This window comes from Panthera onca, chromosome F2 (genome assembly GCF_046562875.1).
Source record: "Panthera onca isolate mPanOnc1 chromosome F2, mPanOnc1 haplotype 2, whole genome shotgun sequence".
Lineage (NCBI taxonomy): Eukaryota > Metazoa > Chordata > Mammalia > Carnivora > Felidae > Panthera > Panthera onca.
In genome coordinates this window covers 68,070,054-68,083,706 of record NC_138356.1, presented here as the reverse complement: position 1 = coordinate 68,083,706, position 13,653 = coordinate 68,070,054, and the positions used below count along the sequence as shown (strand labels likewise).

Sequence of the window (13,653 nt, the reverse complement as noted above, 5' to 3'; positions counted from 1 at the left end):
TTGAGTGGGATCTCTGGTTTCATTTCATGCCAAATAGTAATGCAGCATATATTGAGAAAAACTGGTCTTTATGAATTTTCTTCATCTCTAGCAGCAAAAGAACCACTGAATAGAAGATTCAATATGGGTTTTTCTGCAGTGTTCATTTGCACCTCATTCTAGAGTGATTTTTTTAAAAATCTCAACCAAGTCTTAGCACCTTCTATAAAGCCACATAATTCTGAAATCACTGCAACATGATTAGGCATCTTTAATGTTGGTTCTTAGATTCTGTTCTTTAGGGCAAGTTTTTCAGCCAACCTTGGGGTATTTACCAAATAATGTAACCAAATAATATCTTGAATGTTGCCAGCAGTGTAAGGATTTAAGGATTACAATAAGAAGTAGATACACAAAAGTCTTGACATGTCATTATCCCAGGCCTAAGCTAACCTGACCATGTGCATGCAGGTGCTGAGTGTATCTGTTCATCCTTTTTTTTTTTTTTTTTTTTTTTTTTTTGCTTGGGGAGGGAAGGGAAGAAGGCAGGTAATGGTGTTTTGCTTTAAAGATGTTTTCTCCATGGTCCCATTGTCTGGCCTGTGTTGGTATCCAGAATCTGGTTGCAGTTACAGCAGTGAAACATAGCTTGTCCACCTTGCAGTTGTGTCTGGAGTTTCTTCCTGCTTAGACCTGGTGTCCTTAGACCTTAGATCCTTCTGGGTTAGTTTGGTGGTCTTCAGAGGACTTCAGTGACTTTTTCTTTCTCCCCCCCCCCCCATTTGCCATTATTTCCCCCTTTTTCTTGTCTCATTTTCCCAGCCACACCCATTCAGTGCAAAAAAAATGGAGTGAAATTGGGCCGCCTGGCTGGCTCAGTCAGTAGAGCATGTGACTGTTGATCTTGGGGTGAGTTGGAGCCCCACGCTAAGGGTAGAGTTTACTTTAAAAGAGGTGGAATGTGGGGCGCCTGGGTGGCTCAGTCGGTTGAGTGGCCGACTTCGGCTCAGGTCATGATCTCGTGGTCCGTGAGTTTGAGCCCCGCGTCGGGCTCTGTGCTGACAGCTCAGAGCCTGGAGCCTGTTTCGGATTCTGTGTCTCTCTCTCTCTGACCCTCCCCTGCTCATGCTCTGTCTCTCTCTGTCTCAAAAATAAATAAACGTTAAAAAAAATTAAAAAAAAAAAGAGGTGGAATGAAATTATCTGAAATTCAGCCTATGAGAGATCAACGTGCCTTCACAAGTAAACATCATGAGAAAATGAAAGGGCTTGTTAATAATTTATGCCTTAATGTATATTAAAGGATACCCTCGTTGGAGAGAGTTCTAGACAACTGTAATGGCTTCTTAGCAGTCCCTGCTCTTGGAGCAACCCCATCCACTTCCTCTGATCTGTGCTTCTATCCTGTGCTCACTCTGCACCAGCCACATCAGCCACTTTGCTGTTCCTGGAACACATCTAGTGCATTGCTGACCTGGGGCCTCTGCATTTACTTGTAAATCCTGCCTGGAATGCCCTTCTCCCAGATCATCACTTACTGTAAAATAACAAACTACCCCAACACCTAGTGGCTAAGACAAAAGACATTTATTGTCTTACATTTTCTGTGGTCAGGAGTCAGTTGGTGTGGCTTAGCTGGGTGCGTTCGGCTGAGGGGCTCTTGGGAGGTTGCAGCCTAGCTGTGAATAGATGCTGTCGTCTGAAGGCTCAGCTCGGTTTGTGGGGGGGAGTCCCTTTTCAAGCTCATTCAGGCGGTTGTTGGGAGGCCTCTCACTCCCTCATCACAGGGCTCTCTTACAACATGACAGGTTGCTTTCTCCCAGAGCAAACAAGCTAGGGAACGCGCCCCAGCCAGAAGTCACAGGTTTTTTGCAATCTAATCTCAGAAGTGATATCTTTTACATCTACCATATTCTGTTCTTTAAGAGATAGGAAGCCACACTCAAGGAGAGGGGCCTCCACAGGGCATGAATAAGGGGAAGGAGGGCATCGGGGACTGTCTTAGGGGCTTCTGACAACACCCGGATACCCTTACTGCTTGCTGCCTCACTTGCTTCTGGTCCCTGCTCAAATATCTTATCAGAGAGGCTTTCACAAACTAAAACAGCACACACTCCGTCTCTTTATCATGCTTTTTCCTTCCCAGCAATGATCACAGGCTGATACCTAATGTATTTATTTGTTTATTGTCTCTTCCCCACTCCCAATAGTATGCAGGCTTTATGAGAGAGAGCAGGAACTTAGTTTTGTTCACTGAAGCAGCCTCAGGTCCTAAAACAGTGCTTGGCACATAGTAGGCACTAGATGCCTATTTACTGAATGAATGAATCTGTAGCATTAGGAATGCTTCCACCTACAAATAATCCCAAAGCCAACTAGCAGTAAATAAAGCATAAAAACAGTTCATTTTACAAGGATTACAGAGATAGGTGGTGCTACAGTTGAATCAATGAGTCAGTCACCTCAACAAGAATTTAGAGCCTTTCTTTCCTTCCAAAGCACAATCTGCAGGTTTGGGGCCCTTTTTCTCTTAGGCTCATCACCTCATGGTCTCAAGGTGGCTATTGAAACTTCAGACAAGACACGTTCATTGGGCCGCATTCAAAGACAAGAAGAAGAGGGATAGAGGAAAGAGAGAAATTTCATGTGCTTTTCTCCTTATCGCAGGAGGGAAAAAACATTTCCTATCAGATCTGCCGTAGACTACCTCTTACGTCTATTTGGTCGAAACTGAGTCACATGTGTAGCCTAGATTCGGGGGCAATGAGAAAATAAGGATCCACCTGTTCTGTCCTCTATAGGAAAAAAGGGAAAGGAGGGAGGGAATTATTGTTGGAGAATCAACAGCATCCTAGGAAATGAAGACATTTCTAAATACTGAATCAATAAGAAGAGACTTATAAGAGGAAAAAAGAAAACCTTTAAGGGTTACACAAAAGATAACTACACAAGGTAGCTCAGCGCGAGTGAACTTTGAAAATATGTGACAAGGGTTGGGGAATGTTTTGCTGGGGCTGCAGAGGAAGCCCTCTCCTGTCCAAAGTCTTCCCACATTCTGGTTTCACGTACAGTGAAGTCCTCACTATTTTCCTGTTTACTTTTTGAGTCCCTGCAGCCAGAAGATTACATATGAACGTAAAAATTGGCATGGATATAAAAATTGTAATGATCACTTGTAAGATGAGTTCCCTTGCAGATATTCATGTGCTAAAGAGTCTCTTGGGCTGAATTCTTATTTTTGGTGGTCACTCTTCTTAATGCTAATGTCGTGTCGATAGGACACAGTGCCAGTGCAAATGTTAGGAAGTACACAGGCCTTCACGAAGTTGAAAAATAATTCAGGCCTGCATGAAGCTGACCCAACGATGACCTAGCTAAATTAACAAGTAGAGGAGAGCAATACAGCGAAGATGATGACAAAATTAACACTTTCAAAGATAATGATTTGAAAAAAGAGTTGGAAGAGGCCTTTGGGAAAATGAATGCTGCCTTGAAACATCTTTTTTTTGTTGCAAAAATTACCTTTTTCTAAGATCATGCTATGAAAGTCAACTATGAAGTACAAGATATGTATTATCAAAATCACAATTTGGTGAGATCAACTTTCAGCACATTCTTTGTGTGTCCCTTGAGTTAGTATGTCCTTGTTGCAACTTTACTCTGAATTGTGGGTAAGTACGGAACTTACTTTCATACGTTTTAATTACATCATTCCGAGATACCTTGCTAATCAAAACTTTTCCACCGCTCAGTATGAAACATTTGTCTCTACTTTAGCGTCCCTCAGGAGTATTTCTCAGGTATGTCTTACCCTTGATAACAAGGGCCTCCGATGTTTTCCGTATGAGAAACACTTTTTTCAAGGTGGCTCCCTCACCTAATTCGAGTGGATTTGAGACACAGTTATCTTTTCCAGAGGTAAAACAACTCCCGTAAGGACAATTTAATAATCAGTGCCCAACATAGGGCCCGTTGGAACCGCGATGCTCACTGGCTCCTCCCAGCTGCATCAGGTCCTTTCTCACGGGGAGAAGTGAATAAAGGATTGAAAACAGGCCAAGAGTGTTCACTTAGCAAAGTCCATCCACATGGAACACCGGGAGGAGTGGACAATAAAGGCCCTTCCCTCATGTCGAAACTCATTACTTGTTTTAACTTTTTTTTTTTTAAGTGAGTTTGGGAGAAGAATAAATATTATGCATGTGTTACATATGCCCCCTTTAAAAATGGAGATTTTTTTTTTTTTTTTTATACTTTCCTTTTGGGATACAGGTCCTTTAATGGAGCAGCCAATCTGTCAGCAGACCTGGTTTCATCTAATGATTTACAGACCTCAGCTCTGAAGCCAGTGAAACATTCCTCCCGGCCAGGCACTCATCCGCACGATGTTGGACTTCCTAGCTGAGAACAACCTGTGTGGCCAGGCAATCCTAAGGATTGTTTCCTGCGGTAATGCCATCATTGCTGAACTTCTGAGGCTCTCGGAGTTTATCCCTGCTGTGTTCAGGTTTAAAGACCGAGCCGATCTACAGAAATATGGAGATATCATCTTTGATTTCAGCTATTTTAAGGTAACCTTCCTCCACAGCATTTTCAACACTGTCTTTCCTACAAAAGCATGCTTTCTCTGGGAAGCGTGGGACCCTGAGAGGCTAAGTAATTATGGAGAAAGAGTTAAAGAGGAAAGCTTTTATACCACATTTAGCGTCAGCTAATTTGAAAATAATATAAAGGTGTTGTGGGGAAGCCCTAACATAACATAATCACACTTTTAAAAAGATAACTTTGGTGAAACGTATTTTACAGTGAAGGTCCCCACACTTAAAAGCTTGCCGATCATGGTTACAATCCAACTTTGTTTCTTTCAAGGGGATTCTGTATCTAGGCGTCTGTTCTCTCTGTTACTTTCTGTTGCTCCTCTTTCAATTTCTGATCCCCTTTTTCAAGCATAGGAACACATTTTTAAAAGACCGTTTAGAAAATGTTACCTACAAGTATGCTTTTATTGACGTTTCACATGAATGTGTTTTTCTTCTTAGGGTCCAGAGTTATGGGAAAGCAAGCTGGAAGCTAAGCCAGAGCTGCAGGATTTAGATGAAGAGTTTCGTGAAAACCACATAGAAATTGTGACCAGATTTTATTTAGCCTTTCAAAGTGTGCATAAATATATTGTAGACCTAAACAGGTATTAATTCAGTAATAGCTTATTCTGGGGGTAACTAGTGGAAAAGGAACGGGCAAGAGCGTGCACGCCTTCCTGAGTTCCTCTCCTACTGTGCGTAATTGTCTTTTCCTTCCAGTGGCACTTGTCAACCTTTAGTATTTTAGAGTGTTGTTATGCTTTCCTGCTCTTGTGAAGCGGTACGATAACCTCGGCTTGTACTGAGTCATGGCTTGCTTTCTTTTCTTTTTTTTTTCTCATTGAGGCGTAGTCCACGCATAATGTTTACATTCCTTTCAGGTGTGCAGCAGAGTGATCTGGTAGCTCCGTAAGTTCTGCTGTGCCCACAAGTAGCTACCGTCTGTCGCCGTGCAGCACCCCCTTCACCCCTGGGACTCCATAACTGGAAGCCTGTACCTCCCTCGCCCCTTCCCCCATTTTGCCCACCCAGCCCCCACCCCATCCCACTCCTTCTGGCAGCCGTCAGTTTGTTCTCTGTATTAAGCCATCTGGCTTTCCATCCTGTAGTTTATGATCATATTTTAGCATCTTCTTTAGGAGAAGTGGAGAAAAAGCTTATTTTTGTAGCATTAGTAACCGTAGCCTGCCTTCTCATCCCTAGCTGCACAGTGTTTTCTTCCTTTCAGCCCTTAAGAATTCATTACTCAGCAGTTTTTAAACTATTCCATGTCTTTATAACGTTACTTCTAAGATACTTATGATTCATAAATCGGGACTAGAGACGGTTCTTTCCGCTTAGAGTAGCCAGTGTTAGCAAACCTGTGGCCCTAACCACTGGGAGTTCCATTTCACGAGTCCCTTCGTAAAGAGCATGAAGGGCCACAAACGTGTGAAGGCCAGAATGTCTGGTGTCTTGTCTTATCTTTTAAAAATCTTTATATTCCTTCTTCAAAAGTGGTCATGTTTTCATTAGAATGAATAACTTGCCCTGGGGTTTCATTTCTAGATATCTAGATGATCTCAATGAAGGTGTGTATATTCAGCAAACCTTAGAAACTGTGCTCCTCAATGAAGATGGAAAACAGCTTCTAGTAAGTAATAGTAGCCACTTAAAATAGAAAGTCAAGAATGTCAACTTTTTTCCCATACGTCCCAAAGACATACAAAGTACCCTTCTTTAAAGGGAAGCAAATAAACTGACAGTTCTCTTCCAATCAACAATATCTGAATTTAGAACATAGTAGACTCTGAACGGAATTACAAGTGAGTGGAAATCATGGGGTGGTGGTGAACTTCCTCAGCGCAGTCCTATCTTCTTTATCTTCTGCATCCCAGACCTCCAGCCTTGGAAACTAGTACGTGATGGTCACTTAAGAAAAGTTCGTTAATCAGGTAAAGGGTTTCGAAGTATTCATAATGTTGGGACTCCATTTGGGGCCCCAAGCGAAATACCAAAAATAGGCCAATTGAAAGGTAATCACTGCAAATTAAAATTTATTTCCCATAAATTTTCCAAAGCCCATTCTGTACAGAAGGTGAGAGCCTTTGGGAAAATCTGCAGTCTCCTTGTAATATGAAGCCTTTGGGAGGAATAGGAACGAAGTGATTCTTTTTAACCCTCGTCAACTTCATTCCATAAGAACGTAGACTCCTGTGAGTTGGGCCGTTGTCTTTCTCTCTCCATAGTGTGAAGCACTGTACTTGTATGGAGTCATGCTGCTGGTTATCGACCAAAAGATCGAAGGAGAGGTCCGAGAGAGAATGCTGGTCTCCTACTATCGATACAGGTATCCCAGGGCTGGGACCGCACCCCCCAAAAGCACCGCTGTTGGTAAAACGCAGTAGTTTCTGTACTACTCGTCGTGAATGGCAGCGGTACGATCTAGAATGAAAGGCGTGAGGTTCTTATTTCTTCTGAACGTAATGGAGAAATGTAACAATTACTCTATATTTGTATCATTACCATAATAATATATTATTAATAATATGTAATTATATTTCTATAATAATATATATTATAATTAATAATTATAATTATATTATTAATAATATTATAATAATATAAGAATAGATTATATGTCATGTAATCTATATATTACACATAAAGGAGCCTATGTGTTTTAGATTATTAGAGACACATAGATCATCATGTCCACAATAGTACCTCAGTTTTTTTGTTTTTTTTTTTTTAAAGGAATCTGAATTTTCTTTATCTTAAAGGTAAATTTGGAAATGTTGGAAGTCTAATGAATGTTCTTTTTTTTTTTTTTTTAAAGTCTTTAAATATTACACCTTGGCAGATGTAGGGACGTGAATAAATTTTCTGTTGTCATTTTTGGTTTGATGACTTTGGAAAGCCATTTCTCAGAGTTAGGTGGGAAGTGAATTCTCACCTGAATATATGTGGAAACAAAACAACAGCACATATCACAATCACGTGTTTCGTATGTCTGTCCAGAACTATGACTTTAAGGGGTAGGGTCTTTAAATCAGAAGCCACTGTAAAGTTCTATAATTCCAGTATCTACCACACAGATTTCAACGTGCTGAGTTAATGAGTCAAAACCTGGATGTAAGGTCAATATTAGAAAAAGTCAAGGGGTGCCTGGGTGGCTTAGTCAGTTAAGCGACTAACTCAGAGATTTCAGCTCAGGTCATGATCTCATGGTCTGTGAGTTCGAGCCCAACATCAGGCAGAGCCTGCTTCAGATTCTCTCTCTCTCTCTCTCTCTCTCTCTCTCTCTGCCTCTTCAACACGTGCATGCTCTCTCTGTCTCTCAAAATAAATATATAAACTTTAAAAAAAATAAGAGAAAAAGTCAAGATTTTGGAAGAAACAAATGATAGGCAGGAATCAGTTAGCAATGTGAGCTGAAGATGTGCAGACTGGAATTAACATTCTTTTTTTAGACATTTATTTATTTATTTTTGAAAGAGAGCACGCTCAGGGGAGGGGCAGAGAGAGAATCTCAAGCAGGCTCCACAGTGTCAATGCAGAGCTTGATATGGGTCTCAAACTCATGAACCATGAGCTCATGTCCTGAGCCAAAACCAAGAGTCGGACACTTTACCGACTGAGCCACCCAGGTGCCCCTAGAATTCACATTCTTAAACTTACAAATTGGGACAAAATAGATAGGACAAAGGGGCAGATCCTCAGCAGAAAGGGATTGTTGGGGACATCATCTTTTCAGCGACACCTGCTACTGCTGCCCCTTCATCACAGGCTGCTCAACTAGCCCATGTACTTCAGCTTCATCAGTATGTGAGGAGAGTGTCCACAGCAGACATAATTCATTCACATCAGTTTGACCATGAGGTGTTTTATCATCCATGTTTTTAAAAATGGACTTGAAATTTTTTTTAATGCTTACTATTTTTGAGAGAGAGACAGCATGAGCAGGGGGAGGGGCAGAGAAAGAGAGAGGGAGACACAGAATCTGGTACAGGCTCCGGGCTCTGAGCTGTCAGCAGAGAGCCTGACGCAGGGCTCAAACCCGTGAACCGTGAGATCGTGACCTGAGCCGAAGTCACACTCTTAAGTGACTGAGCCACCCAGGCGCCCTTTAAAAATGAACCTTGAATGCCCTTGTGTATATTTCCAAAAGTACCTGGAAAACCAAAAATAATAAATGACATAAAGAAGGAGAAAAAAGGGTTTGCTCATCAAGGCCAGCTTTGACAATTCTGCTTTGTCCTTTTGGGTACAACAGTGAATTCATTAGAATGTGAGGACCCATTACTGAAGTCCTGAACAATCGCCAAGTCAGAGTTGTGGGACAGGAGATTCTTGTATCAAATAGGAGGTCATCCTCAAGTCTAAGATTCTTTGAGTCTGAGGGATTACCACTCCACACCACCCTGAAAATCACAAATATTTTGATTCAATCTCTGTAGAAGGTACACCTTGCCAAGGGAAAAAAAAAACAATGATTATATATCCCACTTTATGTTGACATAATCTTTTAAAATTATTTTTTAACCGGGGCGCTTTCATTCGGTTAAGCATCTGACTTCGGCCCAGGTCATGATCTCACGGTTCATGGGTTTGAGCCCCATGTTGGACTCTGTGCTGACAGCTCAAAGCCTGGAGCCTGCTTCAGATTCTGTGTTTCCCTTTCTCTCTCTCTCTCTCTCTCTCTCTCTCTCTCAAAAATAAAAAAAATTACAAAAATTTTTTAAATTATTTTTTAACTTATGAAATGTTGGTACTGGATCACATTCTTTATCTGCAACTCTGAAATCCAAAGAGCTCTCAAAGAAAATATATGCATGTGTACACACACACGCGTGCACATAGTAACTCCTCTGGCAGCAAACTCTGATCTCACCTGAAGCCATGTGGAGTCAAAACCTGATCAGACCAGATCGGAGGCTATAGATGGTCCTTATTTATCTCATTTGCATGACAATTCATAAATTTTGCTGCAGAAATATTAACGTGTGCTGAGCATGTAATGCTAATTGAGACCCTACTAAAGTGTTGTATACGATCTACACGCCATGTTAATTTCTTACATTTGAAAAACGCAGTATTCTGAAACAAATCCAGCCCTAAAGATTTTAGACAAGGGATTGTGGACCTCAACTTAGAACTAACTATACATACATGTAAGAATCCGTCTGGTAAGTTTGCTATAATAGGCTTTTTGAAAATGCAATTGTGACTCTCCGGGGACATAGATTGACCAGGAGTCTTATGTAAAACTACATAAAGTCAAGTTATGATGAAATTCTGCTCTTTTGGACTTTTGAGTTTCTAAGCTGTGTGGTTTGTGTGGTTTGTTTGGCCCTATGTTTCCCATTGTGAACGTGGTTCAGCGCTGCTCGATCTGCTGATTCAAACATGGATGATATTTGTAAGCTGCTACGAAGTACAGGTTATTCCAGCCAACCAGGAGCCAAAAGACCACCCAACTATCCTGAGAGTTATTTCCGGAGAGTGCCTATCAATGAAGCCTTCATCAGTATGGTCATTGGTCGACTGAGATCTGATGATATTTACAACCAGGTGGGCATCAAATCTACCAACATCTTCGTCGTTTGAAAGATTGATTTCACTTTCCTCCTCAATTACTCCTTCCCTTCCTTATTCCTCAGAAGAACAAAAGCACCCAAAAAAGTCCAAACTTTTTGAGGTCTACTATAGTTGGGTAGAGGAAAAAGGGATAATAATTTGGGAAGAATTTGAGATTTCAGGGAGAGGATGGGATTTGAACTCTATTTGGAAAAAAGATCATTCTCTCAGCCATTCATTCAACATAGAGTTACTGAGCGTGTGTTACATGCCTGTCCACAAGCTGGGTGCTGGGAGGCCATCGCCGACAAAGACAGGTCATGGTCCCAGCCCATAATGAGCTTGTAGCTGAGGAAAGAAGACAGACAACTAAAGGAATTACTGTAAAGCAAGGTGAGTGATAGCTTAGGGGAAACACAGGGTGCCACGGAGCGTACAACAGGGGCAACAGATTGCAGCAGGTGGCGAAGGGGACGTAAGGACACTCTAGCGAGAAGGCAGCTTGAGCAGGGCCGTGAAGACCCTGTAACATTTAGAAGTTACCTCCCTTTCCTCTCCAGTATGTGTATCGCTCATGTAAGAGGGCACCAAGGAAAAGTACCACGTGACTTCAATTTCCTGAAGAAAACATAATTTTAGGGGCACCTGACTGGCTCAGTCAATAGAGCATGTGATGCTTGACCTCAGGGTTGTGAGTTCAAGCCCCCACATTGCATGTGGAGATTACCTCAAAATAAAATCTTAAAACAAAACAAAAGATACATAATTTTATGTATTGGGTATTTTTCTTACCAAAGAATTGGCCCGTAACAGCCGACTATCATTTATCACAGGGCACAGCTGCCCTACCCAGTTCTGCAAGTAGCCAGTTAGTTTTCTTTAGGAATATTATAAGTATCAATAAAAGAGGTTTGTGTGTGTGTTTTAAAAACAGCTCAAAATAAGCCACCTGCAGATACTCGGTCTTCATAATTTGTTGCCATTTATTGAGAATTCGGTACCAACCAGAATCATAGTTGATTTTCTTCATGAACTGTTACTCTCTCTCCTCAGAACAGTCCGGCAGAGTGGACAACATTATCCTCATGTTGCTGTTGAGAAAAATAAGGCTTAGGGAGCTTCATAATTTTTCACAAGGTCATGTAACTAAGTATCAGAGCCCAAATTTGAACTTGGGTCTATATGACTTCAGGGGCCATGCTACTCCTCACTGCCTGTCTTTACCCCTTCTGCCAAGTATGGGGTCCATCTTGTCTGTGTGTCTGTGTCTCGAGGCAGTGAGTTTCAGTTTCCTCTTGCCCCGTGACCGTACTAACACAGGGCCGTGGCTGTGGTGTGCTGTGTACCCACCCCACTCGCTGCCCGGCACCTGCCCCGTCCCTGGTCATGGTGGGTTGGACAGGGGCAGTCACTTGACCCGGGACGGATCGGATTCCCTGTTAGGTGATTTGGAATGGGGCTCCAGAAACATCATCTGCACGTGGGTTTACTCATCACACGCAAAATTTGGAATTTGGGGGCAGCCCAATTCTCCCACGTGTAAGATGAGAGGAGCAAGAGCGAAGGGGCAAACACATCAAGGGGTGGAAACGGTGAAGGCCTTGTGGCCCACAGCTCCAGACCCTTCCTGTAGCCCGGCCACACTCCTGCCTGTGGGTTCCCTGCCACGTCGCTGTGTCCAACCTCGTAGCAACTTCCTCCCTTTCTGTTTGTGGTCCTCGAGGTGACGTGTACTGTGTGCAGCCAGGTCACCGACCCACGTGGTGACGGAGCCCTGGGATATGCACCAGCACCTGAAAGGCAGGCAGTGGAACACCCAGCAAAGCAGGGCAACAGGAGTGGCGTCTGTGAACCTTGAGAGAACTGAAGCGAGAGTGTGAAACAGGCTGTCGGACCAGCGTGATTGTGAGGTGACGAGTGCCTGGAGAGATCATAGGTGATGGTGCAAGGCACGTTTCAGGGAGCTGTGGACTGAACAGGAAGTGAGAAAATGGGGACAGGGCGTGGGGTCTGTCAGTTCTGAAAGACTGTGATAGAAAGACCCAGAGGGGCGCCTGGGTGGCTCGGTTAGTTGAGCATCCAACTTCGGCTCAGGTCATGATCGCGTGGTTCGTGGGTTCAAGCCCCGTGTCGGGTCCTGTGCTGACAGCTCAGAGCCTGGAGCCTGCTTTGGATTCTGGGTCTCCCTCTGCCTCTGCCCCTCCCCAGCTTGTGCTCTCTCTGTGTCTCAAAAATAAATAAACGTTAAAAAAAATTTTTTTTTAAGAGAGACCCAGAAACGGACAACTAGCAGGAGACATGGGGGTAAAACATTTTTCTCCTCCTTGAGGCAAAGACTTCAAGTTGCAGTTGAGTCAGGGGCTGGAGGGAAGAGAATGCTGTGTGGTTAGCAAGAAGAACGGCCCTGGTTGTATTGTCCTCTAACAAGGCCACGGTCTGAGGATCGCACGCGGGGTCCAATTCCCAGAGGGGATGGACTCTTGAGGGACTGGGACGTCCTGGAACCACATCATTTACTGGGCACGTGTATCGGTTCACAAGTCACCAACAGCTGCCTCTTCAGGGTGTTGTCTCTGTGTTGCAGGTCTCCGCATATCCTTTGCCAGAACACCGCAGCACGGCCCTGGCCACTCAGGCCGCCATGCTGTACGTGACCCTCTACTTTGAACCTGCCATTCTTCACACCCATCAAGCGAAAATGAGAGAGATTGTGGACAAGTACTTTCCAGACAACTGGGCAAGTATCACCATTAGTCTCTTTGTCCTCTGGAATAATCCTGTTAGGGAACCAACTCTGCGTTCTTTTGGCCTTTAGCCCAGAGATCATAATGTTGTAAACGAGACATTAAGTCACATTGGTGAAACTCCTCTAAGTGCGTGTAGAATCTTCTGAATCATGACATGAGGGAATAAGTCACTAAAACTTGGTGAAGAGCCCATGGGTTTGTTTTTTCTCTCTTAAATGGATACTCTCAAGGTAAAACCCTATATTGAAATGTTCTCGCTTTAGCTGCTGAATTGTAACTGTTTCACATGCAGTGAAACATACTTTCTTCCTTTCTATTTTATGAATCTAAGCTTGCAAAATTAATCTGTTACCGAAGAAGAGTGTTACTTTAATAATAAGTTTTATCTATCTGTAAGCTAACGTTGATGGGGCTGCAGCTAACGTTGATGGGGCTGTTAAAGTTTATATTGCAGAGATGTGCTTGTGACTTTTTAACATTGTGTCACTCAAAACTCAATTCTTTTTAAAAAAATGTTTTTTAATGTTCATGTATTTTTGAGAGAGAGACATAGAGTGTGAGCAGGGGAGGGTCAGAAAGAGAGGGAGACACAGAATCAGAAACAGGGTCCAGGCTCTGAGCTGTCAGCACAGAGCCCGATGCGGGGCTCGAACTCACGAACCGCCAGATCATGACCTGAGCTGAAGTGAGACGCTTAACCTACCGAGCCACCCAGGTGCCCCAAAACTCAAATCTTAAAAACATAAGGCTGACTTAACGTACTCAGTGTAGATGAGATGTTCTCCTTG

General features: G+C 42.9%; 1 protein-coding gene across 1 annotated transcript in view; it reads left to right on the top strand.

Annotated features, from left to right (window-relative positions):
- WASHC5 (WASH complex subunit 5) overlaps positions 1–13,653 on the top strand; it is a 63,192-nt gene that overhangs the window by 1,606 nt on the left and 47,933 nt on the right. Inside the window, exons 2-7 of the mRNA XM_078441478.2 lie at positions 4,252–4,550; positions 5,019–5,164; positions 6,108–6,192; positions 6,788–6,888; positions 9,923–10,112; positions 12,703–12,855. Of these exons, the coding sequence (XP_078297604.2) occupies positions 4,365–4,550; positions 5,019–5,164; positions 6,108–6,192; positions 6,788–6,888; positions 9,923–10,112; positions 12,703–12,855 (861 nt within the window). The 5' untranslated portion in view covers positions 4,252–4,364. The remainder of the gene's footprint in view (positions 1–4,251; positions 4,551–5,018; positions 5,165–6,107; positions 6,193–6,787; positions 6,889–9,922; positions 10,113–12,702; positions 12,856–13,653) is intronic.